This window comes from Cajanus cajan, chromosome 4, assembly GCF_000230855.2.
Source record: "Cajanus cajan strain Asha chromosome 4, NIPB_CcT2T_4, whole genome shotgun sequence".
Classification (NCBI taxonomy): Eukaryota; Viridiplantae; Streptophyta; class Magnoliopsida; order Fabales; family Fabaceae; genus Cajanus; species Cajanus cajan.
In genome coordinates, this window is record NC_138520.1 from 64,387,691 (window position 1) to 64,407,982 (window position 20,292).

The 20,292-nt window shown below is 31.0% G+C and overlaps 1 protein-coding gene across 11 annotated transcripts; it reads right to left on the bottom strand.

The window, feature by feature from the left end:
* Window positions 1–12,807: 12,807 nt before the first annotated feature.
* On the bottom strand, window positions 12,808–15,502 carry LOC109788419 (proton pump-interactor BIP103). Of its 11 annotated transcripts, none has more exons than XM_083072796.1 (6): window positions 14,963–15,502; window positions 14,815–14,866; window positions 14,628–14,690; window positions 14,355–14,436; window positions 13,750–13,805; window positions 12,808–13,235 (listed from the first exon to the last, which is right to left on the bottom strand). In XM_083072796.1, the coding sequence occupies exons 3-6, from the start codon at window positions 14,658–14,660 to the stop codon at window positions 13,053–13,055; spliced, it is 354 nt and encodes a 117-aa protein (XP_082928922.1). In that variant the 5' UTR covers window positions 14,661–14,690; window positions 14,815–14,866; window positions 14,963–15,502; the 3' UTR covers window positions 12,808–13,052. The 11 variants fall into 11 exon arrangements, with proteins under 11 accessions (XP_082928922.1, XP_082928921.1, XP_082928924.1 ...); XM_083072795.1 differs by having other exon boundaries at window positions 14,796–14,866; XM_083072798.1 differs by having other exon boundaries at window positions 13,750–13,858; window positions 14,963–15,492.
* Window positions 15,503–20,292: the final 4,790 nt, after the last annotated feature.

The following is a 20,292-nucleotide window of genomic DNA, read 5'->3' on the forward strand; positions in this document are numbered from 1 at the left end:
TAACTTTTTAATATTTTTTTTATTATTTTAAAATTTTAAAATAAAATCATAAAAAATATATATATATTAAATTAAGTTATTACATTTATATATATTAGTAAGATTGAAATATTATGTGTTTTTATTAAAAATAAGATAAAATTTGAAATTAAGTAATAAAATTATGTTAATCTAATAAATATTATGATTGATCCTTTAATCTTAAAATTTTAAATTTAATTAAAATATTAATTTTTTAATAATAAAGGGATATAATAATTTATCAAATGTAAAGAGATTAAATCATTAGAGATTAGGATAAATATGTTATAGATAATTTTTAGTATCATACTTTTTTTTAGATTTTTAGTATATACTTATGACCTCATTTCACATTTTTTAAATTTTATTTTTCATTTTTTTTATCATATTTTTTATATTTTTTATTTTTATCTTTCAAAAAAGGTATACACTCTATTAGAATGTGAAAAATAAATGTTATTCTCGTCCTCGTATTTAATTTTGCATGCGTGTGTTAGTGGGTAATAAATCTTCAACACTTCAAAAGTATCTACTTTTGTCAATAATAATAAAACAATTGATTGTAAATATATTTATTTATAAATATAAATTTTTCTTTCAAAAAAATAAAAATGTCTAATTAAGAACATTAATTGTCATAGGAAAAAATAATGTAGGAGTTCCCCGTGAAAATGGTTAACTTAAACAGATTTGATATTTTGATTTTGAATTAAAGTAATATTTCGGTCCCTCAATTTGGTAGAATGTTGTTATAATCAAACATATAAAAAAAATCTAATCGGTGATCGAATCGATCAGTTGATAGTGTAAAGATTAAATTGGAGACACACTTATTAAATCGGTTAATTTAATCTGTGTTAAAAATATAATTAACATATTTAAAATATTCTATACATTAACATATTTAATATTCTTTACATCTCTAAACTTCAAATTTAAAATCACAAGTCATAATATCACAATTTTATTCTTTAAATTTAAAAATATTATCATTATAAAATAGTATTCAGTATTTAAAATTAAAATTCATAATAACAATATAAATTAGAATCTTTAACACAATTCTATTAATAAGTTCAAAAATTAAAATATAAATAATATCAACATTCACAATTTAAGTTTCATCATCAACACTTCAAAATGTAACTTTTATAAGCTCTGAACACTTTTTTTAATTATTTTTTTAATTTTTTTAGATTTTAAAAATTTGAAAATCAAGCATATTCATGGGTCCTTTACAAAAGTCCATCAATTTAATCTTACTTAACTTGATTCAACTACATAATCAATTTGATGAGTAAATTATTCCAACTTTAACATCATTAAATCAATCCGATTGGTCGATCCATCCGATCAATTTTTATAACACCATCCATAATAATTTTTTTTTTCAAGAATAGTTCTTAATACTTTAAAAAAGTAATTTATAAGTCTTTTACTTTTATTAGTATCCTTAATTTTATAACTTATTGTCATTTTAAAATTCAATGTATACAAAGTTACTGTCATTATAATTCTTAAATTTAATAATTTAATAATTTAATATCATATAAAGTACAACAAGGATCAGAATAACCAACAAAATGAAAGTGAGAATTTTATGTGTTATATTTTTAATATCAAAAATTAATATGATAGCATGTTACAGTGTGTGAGAGCTAAATTGGTAGTTTACTCTTTTAATTTTACAAAAGCCAATACTTATTCAGTTTTAAAACAATTTGTTCGGAAGCTATATCCATGACATGAGTCATTGTAAAACACTCTATAATATATTTTTATGGTCTTATTATATTTAATGTATTTATTTTTATAAAAAGAAAATTAGAAATTTAGTTCCTTTTTATAAGAATTCATTTTAAAAAATGCTGCATTAATTTTTTTTTTAAATACTCTTATTAGCCTATCATGAGTGATTTCTTCAAGTTCAAATTAAATAAAAAAGCGGGATACGTTAATATTAATGTCCTAAGTACTTTAACTTCGTTATGTATTGAGAGAATTTTGGAAACATTTCTTACAAAGATAAAAAAAAATTAAATACTAAACATATTATTAATGAAAGAGATCCAAAGAAATAAAGTTAATAAAAGTATTTTAAAAAGATAAGAGCATATGTAGTGGGAATTGCTTATAAGTAATCTTCTGTGTCACATTAATATTACGAGTAATTAAAAAAAAAAAACCGGTGGATGCCAGTAGAGTTTAGTATTTGAGATTGTAATTTCCTGTTTTGTCGTGTTTGTTATCTTAGTTAATAAAAAAAAGTAATTTTGAAAAATATTTTAATTAAAGAAAATTTAATGTTATTAGTTTAACTAATTTCTTTAATTAATAAAAATTAGTTAATTGAGTATTATGAAAAAGGAATATATAATTATAAGTTAGATTTGTTAAATAAAAAGTAAGATCTAGAATTTTTTATTTTTATAAGATTTTAATGAGTGTGAAAAAATTATAAGAAACAACTTAAAAACATGACATTTTTTCATCAATTAAAAAATGGAAAAAGAAATTATCGTAAAAGCATCCAATAAAATATCAAAGACTTTGTCTTATATTTTATATCAATAAGAGTGAGTATGGTCCAACATAACCTAATGACTCAAACCTACCCAAAGTTGATTTAGAAAAGCTTAAACTTTAAAATTAGACACAATATATTTATAGACATGAATAATATTTTGGGTCATTCCAATCTGATTTAATATATAACATTTTCTTTAAAAGTGTAATTTTTTTAATTCTTTTATTAATAACTAAAATTTACTTAGTTATTAATATTTTTTTATAAAATGATATTATATCTATAATAAAATTATTTATTTTAAAATATATTGTAAAATATACCTTATTTTAAAATTTGTATTCCTTTTATTTTTTAATTTTATTAATTATACATGATATTAAAATTAATATAGAACAACAAAGTCAGGTCATTCGACCTTATCCCATATATTTTCGAGCCGTGATTGAGTTGAGTTTAAGTTTGAATTTAAAAAAATGATGGAACCAAAAATTTGGGTTGGGTTTGTTCAAGAATAAACATAATCCAACCTTTATCGATTGACAATAAATATTGAAATGCTTTAATAATAAAACATAAAATATACAAGATTTTTTGAGGAAACACAAAATATACAAGAGTTTAAGATTTAACAATCTTTAACTTTCAACTAAGAAATATCTTAGTTTACTAAAACAACAATGAATATTAAACATTCAACAATCTAAAACGTTATGCTTATTTTTTTAATTCATTAGGGTGTTTTTTAATATATCATATGCTAACAATTAGTTGAGGGTTTCAATTTTTAATTGTTAATATCCAATTTATTTTTTAAACAAATATGGTGGTTAACTTGTATTAGCTGAAATTTAAATGAAGGGAATCATTTCACTTAATTAAATGATAAGAATCTGATTCTTATAAACCCATAAAGTTTTAATTGAAAAAAAAATATCACCTATTTTTTTTTAGTGAAATAGGAGGCATTAGAGTCCAAATATATTAACTAAAACCACAAGAGAAAGATACAACAGACTTGTCTGTAAATAAGAGGAAATGAGCCCAAATAAGAAGAGTATGAAAATGTTTAAAATCGGAGGAAATAGAAAAACCTTCCTTAATAAACTTATCCGCTACTTGATTTGCCTCTCAAAGAACATGATTGCACTCTAACTTATGAAAGTCATCTATCATCCTTAAAATAAGGTTCACTAGGGAGTAACATGGATGTATACAAGAGCATCCTTCATTCAGGAATTTCACTGCTACTATATAATCTGATTCAATAAGAATGTGAGCCTGTAGAAAGTGTTCTTTAATAAGGCAGAGACCATGATAGATTGCCCATAATTCAGCTTGCACTATTGAGCAAGAACCAATCATTCCAGCAAACCCCATAATAAAAGATCCATTACTATCACGTAGGACACCTCGGCAAGAAGCCAAATTAGTGTTTGAAACATCCCCATCATAGTTTAACTTAAAGGCCCCCGTAGAAGGTGGCACCCAGCCAAAATGAGAACTTTGGTAAGGCTGGTAAGGTGACGACAATCCTTTTACATAAAAAGTGGTGGCTAAAAGTTGCATTCGGCCAAAGATCTCCCCAACCACTTGAATGGAATAGATTGGAGCATGATTAAACACATGTGCATTCTGAGCCTTCCATAACGAGTCCAGAGTGATGGCAAAGAGTTGAGCCCACCACATTTTCATTCCAATCATATTCTTACTCGACCATTTAACAAAGAAGTCTTAGAAGAAGTTGTTGTCAAGTCCGCCCCTTGCCACGTGCTGCCAAACACATTTAGCATGGATGCAATCCCGTAAGTAATGCAACACATTTTTTGGTGCATCATGACAAATTGGACAACTGTCATCTTGCATTAAATTGCGATCAAATCTCCTATCGTTGGTGCATATACTCTCTTTGGCTACTCTCCATCGGAAACACCTCACTCTTTCAAGCCTAGGCTATAGCCAAATAGTTTTGAACAAAGGGTGTGCATTACTGATATGAACTAGTTTTAAGGACTTGTACGCATACTTCACAAAAAAGCTTCCATCATGAGAGTTGCCCTATACCAGCTGGTCTTCATCATTTTCCATATGCAGGGTTGCAACCCCCATGATCTCAAGCTGCACTGACCAAGGGATTAAATTATGGAATTCCTCAACCTTCCAATCACCTTTCGCCGAAACATAATCCTACACCCTTCTATCACTCACTTCTTTCAAAATACGAGCAAGAGCCACATCCTGTAGAATAATCCTAAAAGGCAGCCATCTATCTTTCTAGAATTTAGTTATCTTACCATCACCAATATTCCACGCTATGAAAGGTTTTATTGCATCCCACGCGTCACAAATACCTCTCCATAAGTTTGATGCCATGTTTCTCTTTGCAATAACCAGGATAACCTCTTCTCCACAAACATATTTAGCTCGAATGAATTGTACTCGTAGCTTGTCAGGTTGGACACATAAAGACCAACAGTTCTTCATCATAAAGTTCTTGTTAATCAACCTCACCTCACGCATGTTGAGTTCCCCTTCACTTTTCAGTAGACACAAAGTTGTTGGGTACCAAAGGGAAAATAAAACTACAACAGCGGAAGCACACACAACAAGAGAAACAAATTAAAGAAACAAATTCAAAAATTAACGTGGTTCGGCACTTCTTGCCTACATCCACAAACACACACAAAAATTTATTTCTCTCCGCTTGCAATTTTTACAAGGACAAAATTGCAAACCCTCTCACTCACAAGTTTTCTGGAAAAACATGGAAACCTTCATACACAAGTTTTCTGGCAAAACTTGGAAACCCTCTCATGACACACAACTACCCAAGTTCCCAATACACCCAAAGGAACCTATGTTGTTGTGGTGAGTAGACACTAACTATCACCTCTTATTTATAGTAGTAGTCTACCACTCCCTTCTTCAAACTTCATGATGTGGGACTTTGGAGGATACCCACACACTTTGGGCACAACATTCCTCCCTTCAAAACTACCCAATGTGGGACTTTGGAGGATACCCACACACTTTGGGCACAACAAAAGTTTCCCATGCAACTACATGGGATCTGCGATGGTTACTTGTATCACCCCATATGAATGATCTACATGCTCAATCTTCGTCACAAAGTGCCCTCGGGAAGAAAACTGTTTGCATCGCATAGGCAGGCAACGCTACCAACACCGAATTAGAGAGGGTGAGCCATCTTGCAAAAAAAAAGTTTCTTACCCTTCCATGAGCTCAACCGCTTATTAATGTGATCCATCACCGATTGGAGTTTCCTCCTGCTCACTCTCTCATGATGGAGTTGGATCCCAAGATACTTTCCAAGATCACCGGTGCATTGGAATCCAAGAACTGAGCTAATTTCAAACTTCACGTTCCATCCAACATTTTTAGAGAAGAACACTTGAGTCTTGTCTTGGCTCACCTTTATACCAGAGCTTTGATAGAATAGATCTAAGCAAGTTTTAATGGTCTCTACTTGATCTAAAGACGCTTTAGAAAAAAGAATGAGATCATCAGCAAAAGTTAAGTAAGAAAGAGAAAGACCTTTCTTGGAGAGCTTGATAGGTGTTCAACTTGTGTGTGATTGCAATCTCAATCAAGTGAAATAGTCTCTCTAGACAGAGAACAAAAATATATGGTGAAAGAGGGTCTCCTTGATGAATGCCTCATGAGGGAGAGAATTCCTTTAGTGCCTCCCCATTCCAAAGGACTTGTATATATGGAGTACATATGCATTGATGAATCAACTTTATCAAGCCTGGAGGAAGTCCAATGTCCTACAAGGTGTCCCTAATAAAGTTCAATGACACCATGTTTTTCACTTTCAAAATGAGAGTGATGAAGGTTTTATTTATTTTTGCCACTCTCTCTGGGTTCTCCTACATGTTCTAAATAAGGTTGTAGAGGGAGGGGCCGACTGTAGACCATTAGGATTGATAAAACAGAGCATGAAAATCATTGGGCCTAGGGGCCTTCAAACTTCCCATCCTTTTGAGAGTATTCCAAATATTCCTTAGTATTATACATACACACATACATATATATATATATATATATATATAAATAATATGTGGAGAGATTTGTTCACTCTAGGAGTAAGTCTACTTAGACTTACTCAGTTCAATAATATGTTTTACATCAAATTTAAATGATCCTATCGTTCAAATTAAAGTTCTTAATACATAGATTAAATCTGTAAATTTTTTAAAAATTTGAAAACTATTTGATATTTCATTTCATTAATTCATATCAATGTATAAAATGATTTTATGATTATGCGTCAATTTGAATTTATGAAATAAAGTATCAAATAATTTTTAAATTTTCTTTTCAAATTTTCTAAAAATTTGCAGACTTAATCTATATATTAAGAACTTTAAATTCAACGATGAATCATTGAAATTTGATGTAGAACATGAATTATTAAACAAAATAAGTTTAAGTAGACTGGAGTAAACAAATCCCTCGTATATATATATATATATATATATATATATATATATATATATATATATATATATATAATATTTAAATGGGTGAAGTAATATATGAAAGGAATATTTAAATGGGTGAAGTTTTAATTGCATCGGTTGTGGATTAAATGAATCAACCCACAATATATGAAAGGAATGTCACTTCAATACTCATGTAGGACCACTACTATATTATGAGAGTTGTATCAATTTATGCGTGAGCATAAATTCTTCATGAGTACATGGAGGGAGTTTTGTCTCCACTTGAGTAAGACGCGTATTATATTATTTGAGATGTGAATTAACTGATGGACTGAATGATTGTGAAAATTCATTTCAGTTTATTGCATCTGGATAGATAAGAGTGATAGACTAAATATAATACATAAATTATCTAAAATTGCCAAAAAATTTCAATTGTCCACTTTAGATAAAGTCCAAATTTTTAAATGCTAAAACTTAACAAATCACTTTAAACAATGTCAATTTATCATCTATATTATTTGTAAAAGCAATAGTCCATAAATTTTGGTTGTCTGCATGTGTAAGTTAAGATTTATTCATTTAATCACTTGCATAACAATATGCTATCCTTACATGTTACTAATCCACGTCATCACGAAAAGATTGATTTTTAATTAAAACTTATTAGTTTTATTACAAAAATACATGTAATTGTTTTTATGCATATCACATACTGGTCAATAAGAAGGACGGTTTGAAAATAAAGTTTTAAGCATAAACATAGCACATATTGAATAATATGTTGTGAATAACATAAATAATATAAATAATTTATTGTGTCTCATAGTATTATGTATCAAAGTATATAAAAATAATAAGTAAGTAAGAAAAAGAGATATTTAGAAGGATGTTAAATAATATCAATTTTTTTTTGCCACTTTAAAAACACACAATAGAAGATATTAATAGATGATATTAAATAGGTAGATAAACACAAAGAGATTAAAGTAGAGAAATTTATACATAAGTTTAATATTATTACATCTCCACGTTGAAATTACGTCCAATTTTTAATTAATAGAACAAGTTTTATTTTAATAGGTTTGTTTACAAACAAATATTCTTTTATCACGTAACAAATTAAGTGTTTACTAATTTTTTTAAAAATAAATTCATCTTTAATAATTCTTTAATTAATTAATGATTTTAAAATATACATAGGATTTTTTTTTTTTGAAAATAAGATAATTATCATATTATTAAGAACTATTTCTTAATTTGTTTCTATCCCTAAATTCCTATTAAAGGAAAACTTTATATTATTCAACAATGGAACAATTCAGAACAGTTAAGAAGTATTATTGGAAAAGGGTTAGTCAAGATTTAGAGAGGATTGTGAGTCAAACCTTGAACTTCAATTTGTTCAATATTTACTTTTAAGAGTAGTGTAATTAGTTTTGACTTTCTTATTTGTGAAAATTCAATGGTGGATTACCTTGGTGGCTCTAAGTTTTAGTGAGCACTCAGGTTTGCAAAGGAGGTTTACTTGCAGTACCTAGGGTAGGTGTCCTTAGTGAGTGGTTAGAATGAAGAGGTGAGAAGCTTCTCAGGTGAGGTTTTCAAATTTAGATGTCTTTGATGTAAAATTGTTACATTTTTTTAATTTTAATCGAATAGTTAAAATATTATTAAGTTTGGTATAAGCATTGGATGTAGTATTAGGTTGGACCGAACTAGCTAGGATAAATTACAATGTCATATCGAATCCATCTCTCCTTAATTAATTGTGGTACTTGTTTTTCTTAATTTGAATTGATCATTTGGAGACTTGCACAGTACGATCATTTAACTTGTTTATATATATATATATATATATATATATATATATATATATATATATATATATATATATATATATATATATATATTTAAAGTATTTTGAAAATTTATCTTCCTCTTTTCTACTACTATACATTTTACAATTAAAAGATTTTTGGAGGACAATTTTTTTTTATAAAAATTCTAACTGATCAATTCATCTCTTGAATTGTTAAGTTCACATGGTCAATACTTTTACAAAACAACTGAGACATATCACTCAAGAAAACATAATCGATATTCATTCATCATCACAGTAACCATTTTCAATGCAAAATTCACCAAAAATCACATAAATTATTAAGTTAATGTTGAAACCAATTACATTAAAGACAGATTGTTGGTTCACTTGGAAACCTCTAATCACAGCTATCATCCTACGTGATTGTACTTTTCAAGCTTTACATATATGCTCACGTACTATAGAAGAATTAAATCTTGAATATGGAACAATAATTATATTAACATATTTTCTTTTGCTTCTATAATAACACCATTAACAAGTTAATGTCGTGCTATTTTATAAAATAAATATTTCTTATCAAGTAAAAGAAACTATCAGCAATGGTATTTTTTTTTGTTATATACTTATCAATAATGGCATTGAAAAGACATTCTATAAAAAAAGCAAATTATCGTGTCCAACAAGATTTAGATTACAAAGAAAATAACAAGTCTAAGAAGGTTCGAATTTGATTTATTTTCATTAAAGGAGTAATTGCCAATCTTGGAATTTTGGCATTATGAGCTCCAAAAACTGGTCTATGGGTTAAATTTATAAATCACCTTCCATTATTAGGAGATGTGTAGGATGTCTACTATCGACATTTGGTGTTGACTTAAAACATTATTAGTTACAGTCAATATTGTTGAGGGTAATAAGAGGGATGGAGACCATATATTTTTGGATTGGTTTCCCCTACAAGTTTAGCCTAGGTTGTGGCTAACTATAATTACTCCTAATGAAAGTAAAGAAGTCATATGTCAATCTAGCACTTGAAATAAGGTTAAAAATTTAAAATTACGGACCATGCTATGAAGATTAATAAAATTGTTAAGATTGGTATAGTATAAAAACTTAGAGCAATATATATAGTATCTTAAATTTGAATCATGTTGTTGTTGTTGTTATTTTTATAAATAAAAAAATTACATGATAATGGTTATTATCAACTCCATTAATGGATAAAAACTATAATTAAATTTTTTATATTTCATAATGCAATTCCTCTTGGTAAGGGGGAAATTGGTAATTAAATTGATGCACCCCGTTTCATGGTCAAGTTCTCAAACAACTAACCATCTCAGCCCTACACACTTCTTTGTACAAAGTGTTAGGTACTTTAATTCTACAGCTATTATTTGTTGCATTTAAAGCCAACACCAACTCAACCCTCACCCCTACACTAGGTGTTCTCTAAACTTTGAACCTCGTACAGCATAAAATGCTAGTTCAATCAGACAACAAATGGAGAAAAACAGTAAGACTAATATCAAGATATCACACGTAGGATTAAAATTTTGGTGAATGAAATAGAAGTTTATTTATTTATAATTTACGATTGCAAAATGTTTATGATCAAAATGCGGGAGAGAAGGGAGAGGGGTTGGTCAGAGTAATACCCTAAAAGGGGAGGGGAATGCAGAGGCTACAATACTTGCCTTTAGGATGTAAAACGAGCAGCTACTAAGCAAAAAGTGACCAAGCCTTCTAAATATACTCAGCTTTGCAAAAAGAAAGACTACAGAATATATGAAAATCTTTTCCTGCCTCAGATAGGCTAGGCTTTTAAGATTAGTTTCTCTATCATTTTTTCATTATCTCTTAAGATTGATTATTATGTATTTTTTATCTTATCATAATTTGTTTCCAAAATTACTTAAGATTATCATTGGTATAAACATCAGTTAGTGCTCTAGATTTTATGCACATATCAAAATATATATATATATATATATATATATCTAAGTTAATACCAAATTAGTGTGTCATTTTTTTTTATCTCTTTTCCACTCACTCCATACTTAAAATTTCATAACTTTTGCAAAGAAAGTAGGAAAGTGATGGAATCAAAATAGGTGTGTCGCATGTTAGGAGACATATAACTTACCCCATATTAGTCCTAAGTTATTAAGCTAGGTCTATTTGTTAAATAAGTCAAGTTGAGACCTTTTTAAGAATATATTTAATTAAAAGGATCAAGTTTCAAATCATTCTAAATATCTTTTATGTAACAATCCGATAAATCTCACACTGTCTATAACGTCAGTGGATAGTGTATCGATAACAGAGTTTATACCATACAAATACATGCATAAAATAAAATATCACATCTAGACAATTATATACATGATAAGAATAAACAACTAAAGATCTCATATACATATATACCACTAAAAGTATGATATAATATCCTATACAAAACCACTAGGCAGTCGATCTCAAAAAGTACAACAAAAGAATCAACTCCTCGACTAAGTCTCAGCCAAAAGTTTCCCTGCCCTTCTTTGAAAAGCATCTACTCCTGATCTACTCGAATACCAAAGTATGGTCATCGCAACTCCAACCATAAGGAAAATAGTCAAGGTAAGCTCACAGAAACAATCATCATAAAACAACATCATCATATAATAAGCAACAATAGAGTATAACATTTTTAATTTCAACTTCATTTGTACACTACTACAAAAGCACTGTTCTACATCGGTTCTGGAAGGTAATCTACATCGGTTATAAAACCGATGTAGAATAGAGCGATGTAGATTTGCGTTTAAATCTACATCGGTTGTGAGAAAATCGATGTAGATTTGCGTTCAAATCTACATCGGTTGTCAGAAAAACCGATGTAGATTTGAACGTAAATCTACATCGGTTCTACCTTAAACCGATGTAGATTGCATATAAAAAAAAATTCAATTATTTTTTTAGATTCTTTCTGAGTTACCTGTTAAACACTAAAAATAATTAATATTTAATAATATTGACTAAGAGTCAATAAAACAGAGGTATAAATAACTATAAAATCAATGTCTAACAGCTCTAACAGGGAAGGAAAACAAAAATCTAAAAATTTAAAATAAATTTGTAAATTCAACTCATTCCCTCTCTCGACAGTTACTATGCCTAACACTAACATCATGGATTCAACAAATGAAGCCAAGTTAAAAAGTCACAGCAAAATAAACCCCACAGTTGGTTTAGATGAAAGAAATTATCCACTAACCCATACTTCCTCTGTTTTAATTCATGTTTATGTCTTGTATTTTTTATAATAGAAATGAAAAAAAACCAATATATATTGTGAGATTATGTGGAATTCCATGATTTTGTCAAATTGCAATTAATCATCCATGCAAAAACTAATAGAAAAAATGCAATTAACTAGAATCTTGCACAACCATAAGCTTTGCAATTGTTTGTAACGCCAAAAAAAAAAGTTGAACTCAAGTACTTACAGACATTAAATATAAATCAATAAATGTATATCATTAAAGAAACAAACCAAAAATAAGTATCAAAACACAAGTGGATCTTCTAACTAGTCAAATCCAAGAGTGCAACAAATATAAGTGGGGCCACTAAAACCTCAGCAAACAAATTTTTTTTTTCCGAATAAAGCTGTTTTTGTAAAGAAAATGAAAAAAATGAAACAAACTTCCCAACTCCACCCCCCACAACACGATTCACAAACCCCTAATCATAAACACGCACCACTATAAGCCAAATCCAAGCATAACAATCCACCGACAACACCATAACACAAAACCGTTAAACCACACAACTAAAGTCGTCTATTGTCTACACACTCCACTAGAAACAAAGCATGAAAATGCAAACACACATAATAATATAAAAGTTATGCATTTCGCTGACAGTGAGGAACTACTTTTATTGCACACAAAAAATGCTATAGATACCAGGAACAACAAAAGTATATAAAAAAAAGCATGTTTTATTGAAATTTAAATCAAGGACAAAACTCTCCTTTACGAGATTCAAGACAGCAGATGTGCTAAATAATTTCCAGTTTGATAGAACTCCAAGAGTCTTGTTACAATTTCAACTAAATTTCTAAAACAACGAGTTATAGATACAGGTTTTACAAATACCAAGATTAAATGAGCTATTTTCTGAGCTGTTTTCTCATATTTAAAGTGAAACATACCCCCTCCTCACGCTATTTTCTGAGCTGCTGCATGCTCTCAAATGATTTGTCCCTCTTCTGAGAAACAACTGCCAGTTCATCCTGTAGAGTCTGGATATCCTTGTCAATGGTTTTGAGTACATCATCAATCTGCTTGATTTTGGACCGAAGTGCTTGTCTCTCTTTCTTCACTCCATCCAAATCACCACCAATAAGCTGCAATGGAAATTAAATTCTTAGGAGCCTTTTGAATAATAAGACATTTTTTAATCAACTATCCCAGTCATACCTATATACAAATTATACCAAAGTTTAGAATTATGCTGTGAAACTTCTAACACAAATTAGTTCAAAAAGCCTATGAAGTATGAACACATGAAATTACACAGAGCTGCAACAAAAAGACAATTGTCATTGCTTCGTAGACATTTTGTTTTCAAATTAAGTCATGCAAATCAATATATCACCATTTGAAATTACCAGAAAACTTAATTGATAATGGCCAAGACAAACATTTAGGTACATGTTTTGATTAGATTATTTTGTGTTCAAAAAAACTTATCATTAAAATGCTTGCATCAATACCATGGTCATTAAAATTGTAATTAAGATTTCTATGGCAATCAATACATTTTGGTTTCACTATGCAAAGTAATAAACCAAGACAAATAAGAAGGAAGTATAGCTTGGGCCATGACTTTCCTTAAGAACACAAAATAAAGGTCATTACCTCCAATGGCTGCCTACGAATATCACCATCATCCTCCCTGAAACTTACGCCACGCTCTACGTGCCAATCATCAGTGTCAGGTTTTCCAGGCATTTTAGTAACACTTTTTCTTGGAACAACGCAAAGATACAACAAAATTCAAAATCACAGATTCACAAGAGCATGATCAAATTCCAAAATTTATTTGAAACAAAAAAGAAACGATACTCAGGATCAAATGAATCTGAATCTGTTAACTCCATTACAAAGCTAGAAAAGGGTAATGAAGTTCAGAGTAAATTACATGCAATAAAAATGAGTCTATAAGTAAAATGAAACGAATTTAAACACTTACCCTCCACTGAAATCCCAAAAAGACTTGAGCTTGATCAAGCTCTGTGCTCTTGAGCATGAAATTTGATTATTTTTAGCTACTTTGAAATGTACAAAAAAAAAAAAAATAGTGATGACAAGTGACTAGCCTTTTTCACTATCAAAAGTCAAAATTGTTTTTCTCAAGTGTAACATGATCACCCTTACTATGTGATGCCAATGGCTAAAGACTAAAGAGAATTGCATATAAATAATGACACATACAAATTCCAAATTAGAGTATGGAAGTTGACCTGTTAACATTTCCAGTACAGTGCATCCCAGACTCCACATATCAGCTGGAAGCCCATAAGCTTGGTTTTTTCCTTTTACAACCTACATATTCCAAATTAAGAATTAATAGACATGCTATCAAGAAATCAAAATATGAAACACCAAAAACCGAAGAATTCCAGAAAGTTTTAAGGTCACAAAAGCAAGGGGATGCTTCTTGCTATATATGAGAAGACAATGAATTCTAGAAATAAGAAAAGATTTAACATCAGAAGTAAAGATTGGAGGCAAACCTCAGGAGCCATCCTGTATGTTGTCCCCTTCATTGATTTAACATCATTTAATTTATTGGTTGCCTGAGAAAATTCATATAGTCATATCAGAAAATGGAAACGACAAGTAATTTAACATTATTGAGACATCTATAACTGATATCAAAACATTCAAGAAATAATAGAAACCCTGGATTGAGAAACAAACAAAAGAGAGTGGTCATCCCATCACCCACAGAGTCATTCGTCTTACTAGCAACCTTAAACCATACATAATTTCAAAAACACCATCAATACACAAAAAACCAGACAAAGCTGTACAAACACAAAACAAAACAACATTAACCTTCACACACCTCTCTAATAAAACACCTTCATCCATATTATTGTTATCTGAACTCAATGAACACTCACAAGAAATGGTTTCTGGCAAACTCACAAGAAATGGCTCTCGTAATGGACCGAGAAGAGGAGGTTAGGGTTACGTAGGGTGAGGTTCGCGCTGGGGCTTAACTTCTCGCCTCTCTTGAGGATCTTGACTTGGCCCATGACGAGGTTCGCGCCGGGGCCCTTCACCACCATGCCGGAGCGATCGCCGTCGTAGACCTTCCGCCGGCGAGCGTGAGAAGGATTGGGGCTAGGGTTAGGGTTTCTTTGTGATATAATGGAAGATGAATAGAGGGGCATTGCGTCGGGGCCTTGAAGACAATCGTGGGAGCGAAGAAGAGAGGTTCCCATTGCGTGGTGGTGAGGTCTCCGTCGTTGCTCGCGACGACTAGGTTTATGTTGCTCATGAGTGAATGGGTAGTGCCTTCGCAGGGTAATATTAGGGTGCCATTTCTACATCGGTCATAAGCAAAACCGATGTAGAATTTCGTATATTTACATCGTTTCTCCTCCCAACCGATGTAAATATGTTTATATTTTTTATTTATTTACAAGTTTGCTACCGCGTTTATAATTTACATCGGTTCTATGTAAATATGGCGATGTTAAATAGTATTTTTGTAGTAGTGGTAATGCAACAAATACATCAACAATAACAACATATGCAACATCAACTAATGCGTCGTCACACATATACAACTAGAAGATATCCAACAACTGAGGTTGAGTAGTCTAGGTGGCATAAACCCTACCGAATCCAACTTTAGACCTATCTCAACAGGTTAAGTATAGGACAACATTAGGAACTTCGAAGAGAACTAGGCATAGACAACAATAGTTGATTGCTTAAGTGTACCACTTAGACTTGAAGGTCCAGTACTATTGTTAGGGTAGAAGGGTTTAGGTATAAGCCTACCACGACCTTGACTTGCATCACCGATCCACATGTAGAGTTAGCTCATCCACTACCCTTTAAGTACCACGCGTCCTCTAGTACCTAGTCAAAGACTATTTCTCTAACTAGATACCTTACTCATTGGTCATTCAAACATAACATGGATTGACTACTTTCATGTTGCCCACACAATAATAAGGAATTCAACATTAAAATAACTTTCACTTATCATTTTAGTACTATGTATCATCAACTTAGGACATATATCTTTATCATATGTCCCCAACTTTACAACAATAGACATCTTATTCAACTTTATAGGAATAGGCATCATATTACAACTTCAATAAACAACTTTAAAACTATAGTCAACTTTCATGCAACTTAACAACTTTTAAACAACATAAATAACTTACAACTTTAAATCAACTTTCATAAGCAACTTTAACAACTTTAAAGCATAAACAATTTATATATCTCTACATCACCATCACATCATCAACCATAGACAATTTATAAACAACTTAAATCCACACATACACCACTTATCTCTATCAATAACTCGTGCTCCCAAGCCCGCACCTAGCACTAGGGAAACAGAGTATTCCCTAGTGCTAACGTGCCCGACATGCCCTAACCCGCGCCTGGTGTTGGCAAGTCAAAGACTCACCATCTAAAATGTGTCTAGGGAAATTGGCTTTTCGCTCAACGTGAATCAACCCAAGACTCTCTGTCTCATCTGCGCCCAACGTCGGAGTCCCCACGCTCAGTGCATAAAATGGTGTGACTCTTTGCTAGGGTTGCACTCAGTGAATTCCTCTTCGCGCTCGGTGTGACCTCAGCAAAGAACTTGTAACATTCTAAATTTCTAGTACAACATTATAATATTCTTAATTTTATTATTATCTTATTCTTAAAGTAATAGTCTAAATTTCTAGTTGTCATATTTTAGAATAAAAATAGAGATTAAATACAATATTTTTCTATAATTTTAATGGATTAAATTTTTTTATCACAATATTTCTAGTAAATTAAAATGGAAATATATAAGATGTAATGACATTATAAAATTTTATAATCCTATAGGTAGAAGAAAGATGTTTTTTTTTAAATAAAAAAAAATGCAAAAGATTTTATCTGTTGCATATTGTACGGGATCTTATCTTCAAATAATTATATTTATCTCTTAATAACTAGGAGTGCAAAGTATAATTCAATTTCAACTAAGTTAATTAAAAAAAAGTAATCATTTCAAATTTCCCTATAAATAGGAAGGGGGAGGGGACCATCATGAGGGAAAAATTTACGAAAGAGAGAGTAAGAAGAGAAGAGAGAAATTGAGAAAGAAGAGAAAGAAAGAGCAAGAATAAGGAAAGTAAAAAGAATAAATTATGCGGTCTTGGGCTCTAAACAATTCCACTTTTCTATTAAGGTAAGGAGAGGAAATTTTTTATCCCTTTTAAATTTTTGATATTATTATATTTATTTATTTTATATTATATTTATGTGTATTTATTTAGTGAAGTATCCTAACTTCATTCATCTGTTTAATCTATGATACTTTTAATATTAAATAGTCAATAAGGTGTTACTAATTTATGTTGTTTTATTATTTTATGATATTTACAACTGTCATATAATTAGTTTAATATTTTTAAACATATCTTATTTCTGTAAACTATGTTATACTAAATCCTATATAATTAAAAATGTTCTAAATCGTTTAGTTTAAACCTTTTTTTTAATTTCTAATTATAATATAGTTTGTTAATTTTCTTAAGCTCAACTTATTATTATATTATCATTCTTTATAAAGATAAATGTTAATCTATGGCTATAAGAATAAAAATTTGGATTAATTTATAATTTGAAGTTTGACCTTGGGGATTTAAATAAGTAAAGAACTTTAGGTGAAATATTATTTTGTTATTTAAGATTATGATAAAACTCATTTATCCTGACTAGTCACTATACATTACAATAAGAAAAATCCAAAATATATAATTAATATTGATTACAAATAATTTTGTACGTTCTATTTATTTATTTGTATTTATTGAATAATTGTTCTCACTCTTTGTGAGACCCCCGTTCCCTCCCTCTCCCTCATTTCCTCCTTCTCTCATTCTTTTCCCCTCACTCATTCCCTTTCTCTCAAATTCTCGGTGGTGAATCTTGGTGACCCTAGGTGCTAGTGGCAGGAGAACGGATTCCTTGTCCGAGATCTGAGTCCGCAAGCTTGTTCTTCCCCCTTTGTTCAAGCTCCTTTTCGTTCTTCTTCTCCATTCAAGTTTCCGGAGCTTGAAATTCTGGATTTAAGGTAAGGGAAGCTAGTTTTCTTTTGGTTTTGCTTGGCTGAAACGAGTTCTATGGACTCTTGTGGCTGATGATGATGGATTATGTTGGCTGAGTTGCTGGACATTTTGGGCTTTGGGGTTTTTTGGAGTCTTGAGTCAAAAATTTGGATTTTTACTTTGTTTTGTTGTTGCATGCACATAAAGCTGGTATCTTGGAACTCCTTGATGAAAATGTGACATCTTGAGTGTTTGAAAGATTTACATTTTTGGGGTTTTGGGGTCTGATGAAAATTTGGAGCTTTTGATTTTCTTGATGGGAAGTTGAACATTAATATTTTTTGAAATTGGGTGTTTGCATGTGGAATTTCGGGTGTTTTCTAAGTTATATGAACAAAATGAGTAGAGATTTCGTAGGTAGATCATGTTTTGGAGTAAATCATGATAGATTATAGCTGGAAAATGAAGAGGGAAGCCATGAAAGTGTAGAACCTCTGCACTTGGAGCTGAAGCGCTAAAGAGAGCCATAAACTGGAAGAGAAATGAAGGGGGACCGAGACCTGAAGCTGCAGCTCTGAGTTGGGCGCTGCAGCCTTGGAGAAATTAAATTTGGCAGAGAGTTTGAGCTGCAGCCCCGAATTGGGCGCTACAGCCCCAGAAAGCCCAGGAGAAAAGTGAACTGGCCGAAAGTTGCAGCTAAAGCGCTAGATTGAGCGCTGCAGCGCTGGGCCTAGATGACCGAATTTGGTCTCAAGGTCTTCATGGAAGTTGTAGCCTTGGATGTTAGCTTTCCAATAGCATTGGAATCACTCGAAAAGGAGTTTTAGAACTCCAGATATGGCCGTTTTAGTGAAGAGGGGTCAAGCTGTCAGCATTACTTGTAGCTGTTGCGGTTTTTTTTGGATTTTTAACAAGGTAGATGAAGGATTTGAGACTTGGTGTCTTCATGAGAGTTGTAGGAAATTTTATTATCTTTCATATGAGATAAGGATGAGCATGGTAGGAGTAGTATAACTCCCGATGCGCTGTTTGTTGTGATGATTGCCATTTCACATTTAGTGATTTGGTTAAGTGGAAAGTTGTTTTAGGTACTTAGGTGTACTCTTGTTGTTGGGTGAGTAATTTGACAAGATGGTTGGGTCAGATTAGGTGTTGTTATGTTGATTTAAGCTGATAAAATGATGAACATGTTTAGCTGTACTAGATGTATACTGTTGGGTTGAAATATATGCAATTAGTAAACCTGTTAAATGGTTGTGCAGTGTTGTATCATGTTGAGCTGTGTTATGCCATACTATACTATGCCAAATAGTGTGGTGCTGTAGCCGTTAAGTCGGTGTTGTTGTTTGCCACATACGTGGTGCTGTAATAACCGCTAGCTGGTGCTGATGTGTGCCTAAGTGAGAGGCCATTCTAACCACTTGAAGTGGTGTTGTTGTTGTGCTGTTGCTGCTACTAAGCAGTGTTGATGTAACCGCATCGCGGTGCTGATGTTGTCGAGCAGTATGAGTTGTACAGATGTGCTGATAATTATAGCGATGAATTTAATTACCTTATTATGCCTTTGCTGATATGTTTTGATTTTAAAGAATACTAGCTTACCCTTTGTTGTTTTCCATGTTGTTGGACTGCGATGATCATACTATGTATGGGAGCAGAACAGGATTAGGTGGGCGTCCTGGGATGAGTCTCCGGTGGACCTTGGAGCTGTTATGCTTGTGTGGATATTTTGATTGTAGCTACTTGGAATAGTAGCATTCGGTTGTAATTTTCTTTGGTGCACTTTAACCCTAGTCAGACCAGAACTTAGTATATTTATATATTCTAGATCATATATTTATATACTTGTTCTATCTGTCTGGAGTTTCTAGTGTGCGATGCCGTGTGTAGTGACTAGCCGGGTCGTTACACTCTTTATTTTTCTTTGTTTTAAAATTAAATTTATTATAATGCAAATAGATGGATCTTCTTGACATACCTGACCCTTTTACTTCAGTTATATCGATTGTATTCTCTAGAATGAATTAGAGCATCGATAGAGTTGCCAATTCAGTTACTTTTCATGGCATAAGACTATCAACTTTTATATTCTCTCTAAACAAGGAAATTC

Coding starts and splice junctions, on each gene's coding strand:
- LOC109788419 (XM_020347142.3), bottom strand. CDS start 14,660: ATGAAGGGGACAACATACAGGATGGCTCCTGAG. Junction 13,806..14,354: donor TGTACTGGAAATGTTAACAG/GTCAACTTCCAT, acceptor ATTGGCACGTAG/AGCGTGGCGTAAGTTTCAGG. Junction 13,236..13,749: donor TTCGTAGGCAGCCATTGGAG/GTAATGACCTTT, acceptor TTTCCATTGCAG/CTTATTGGTGGTGATTTGGA.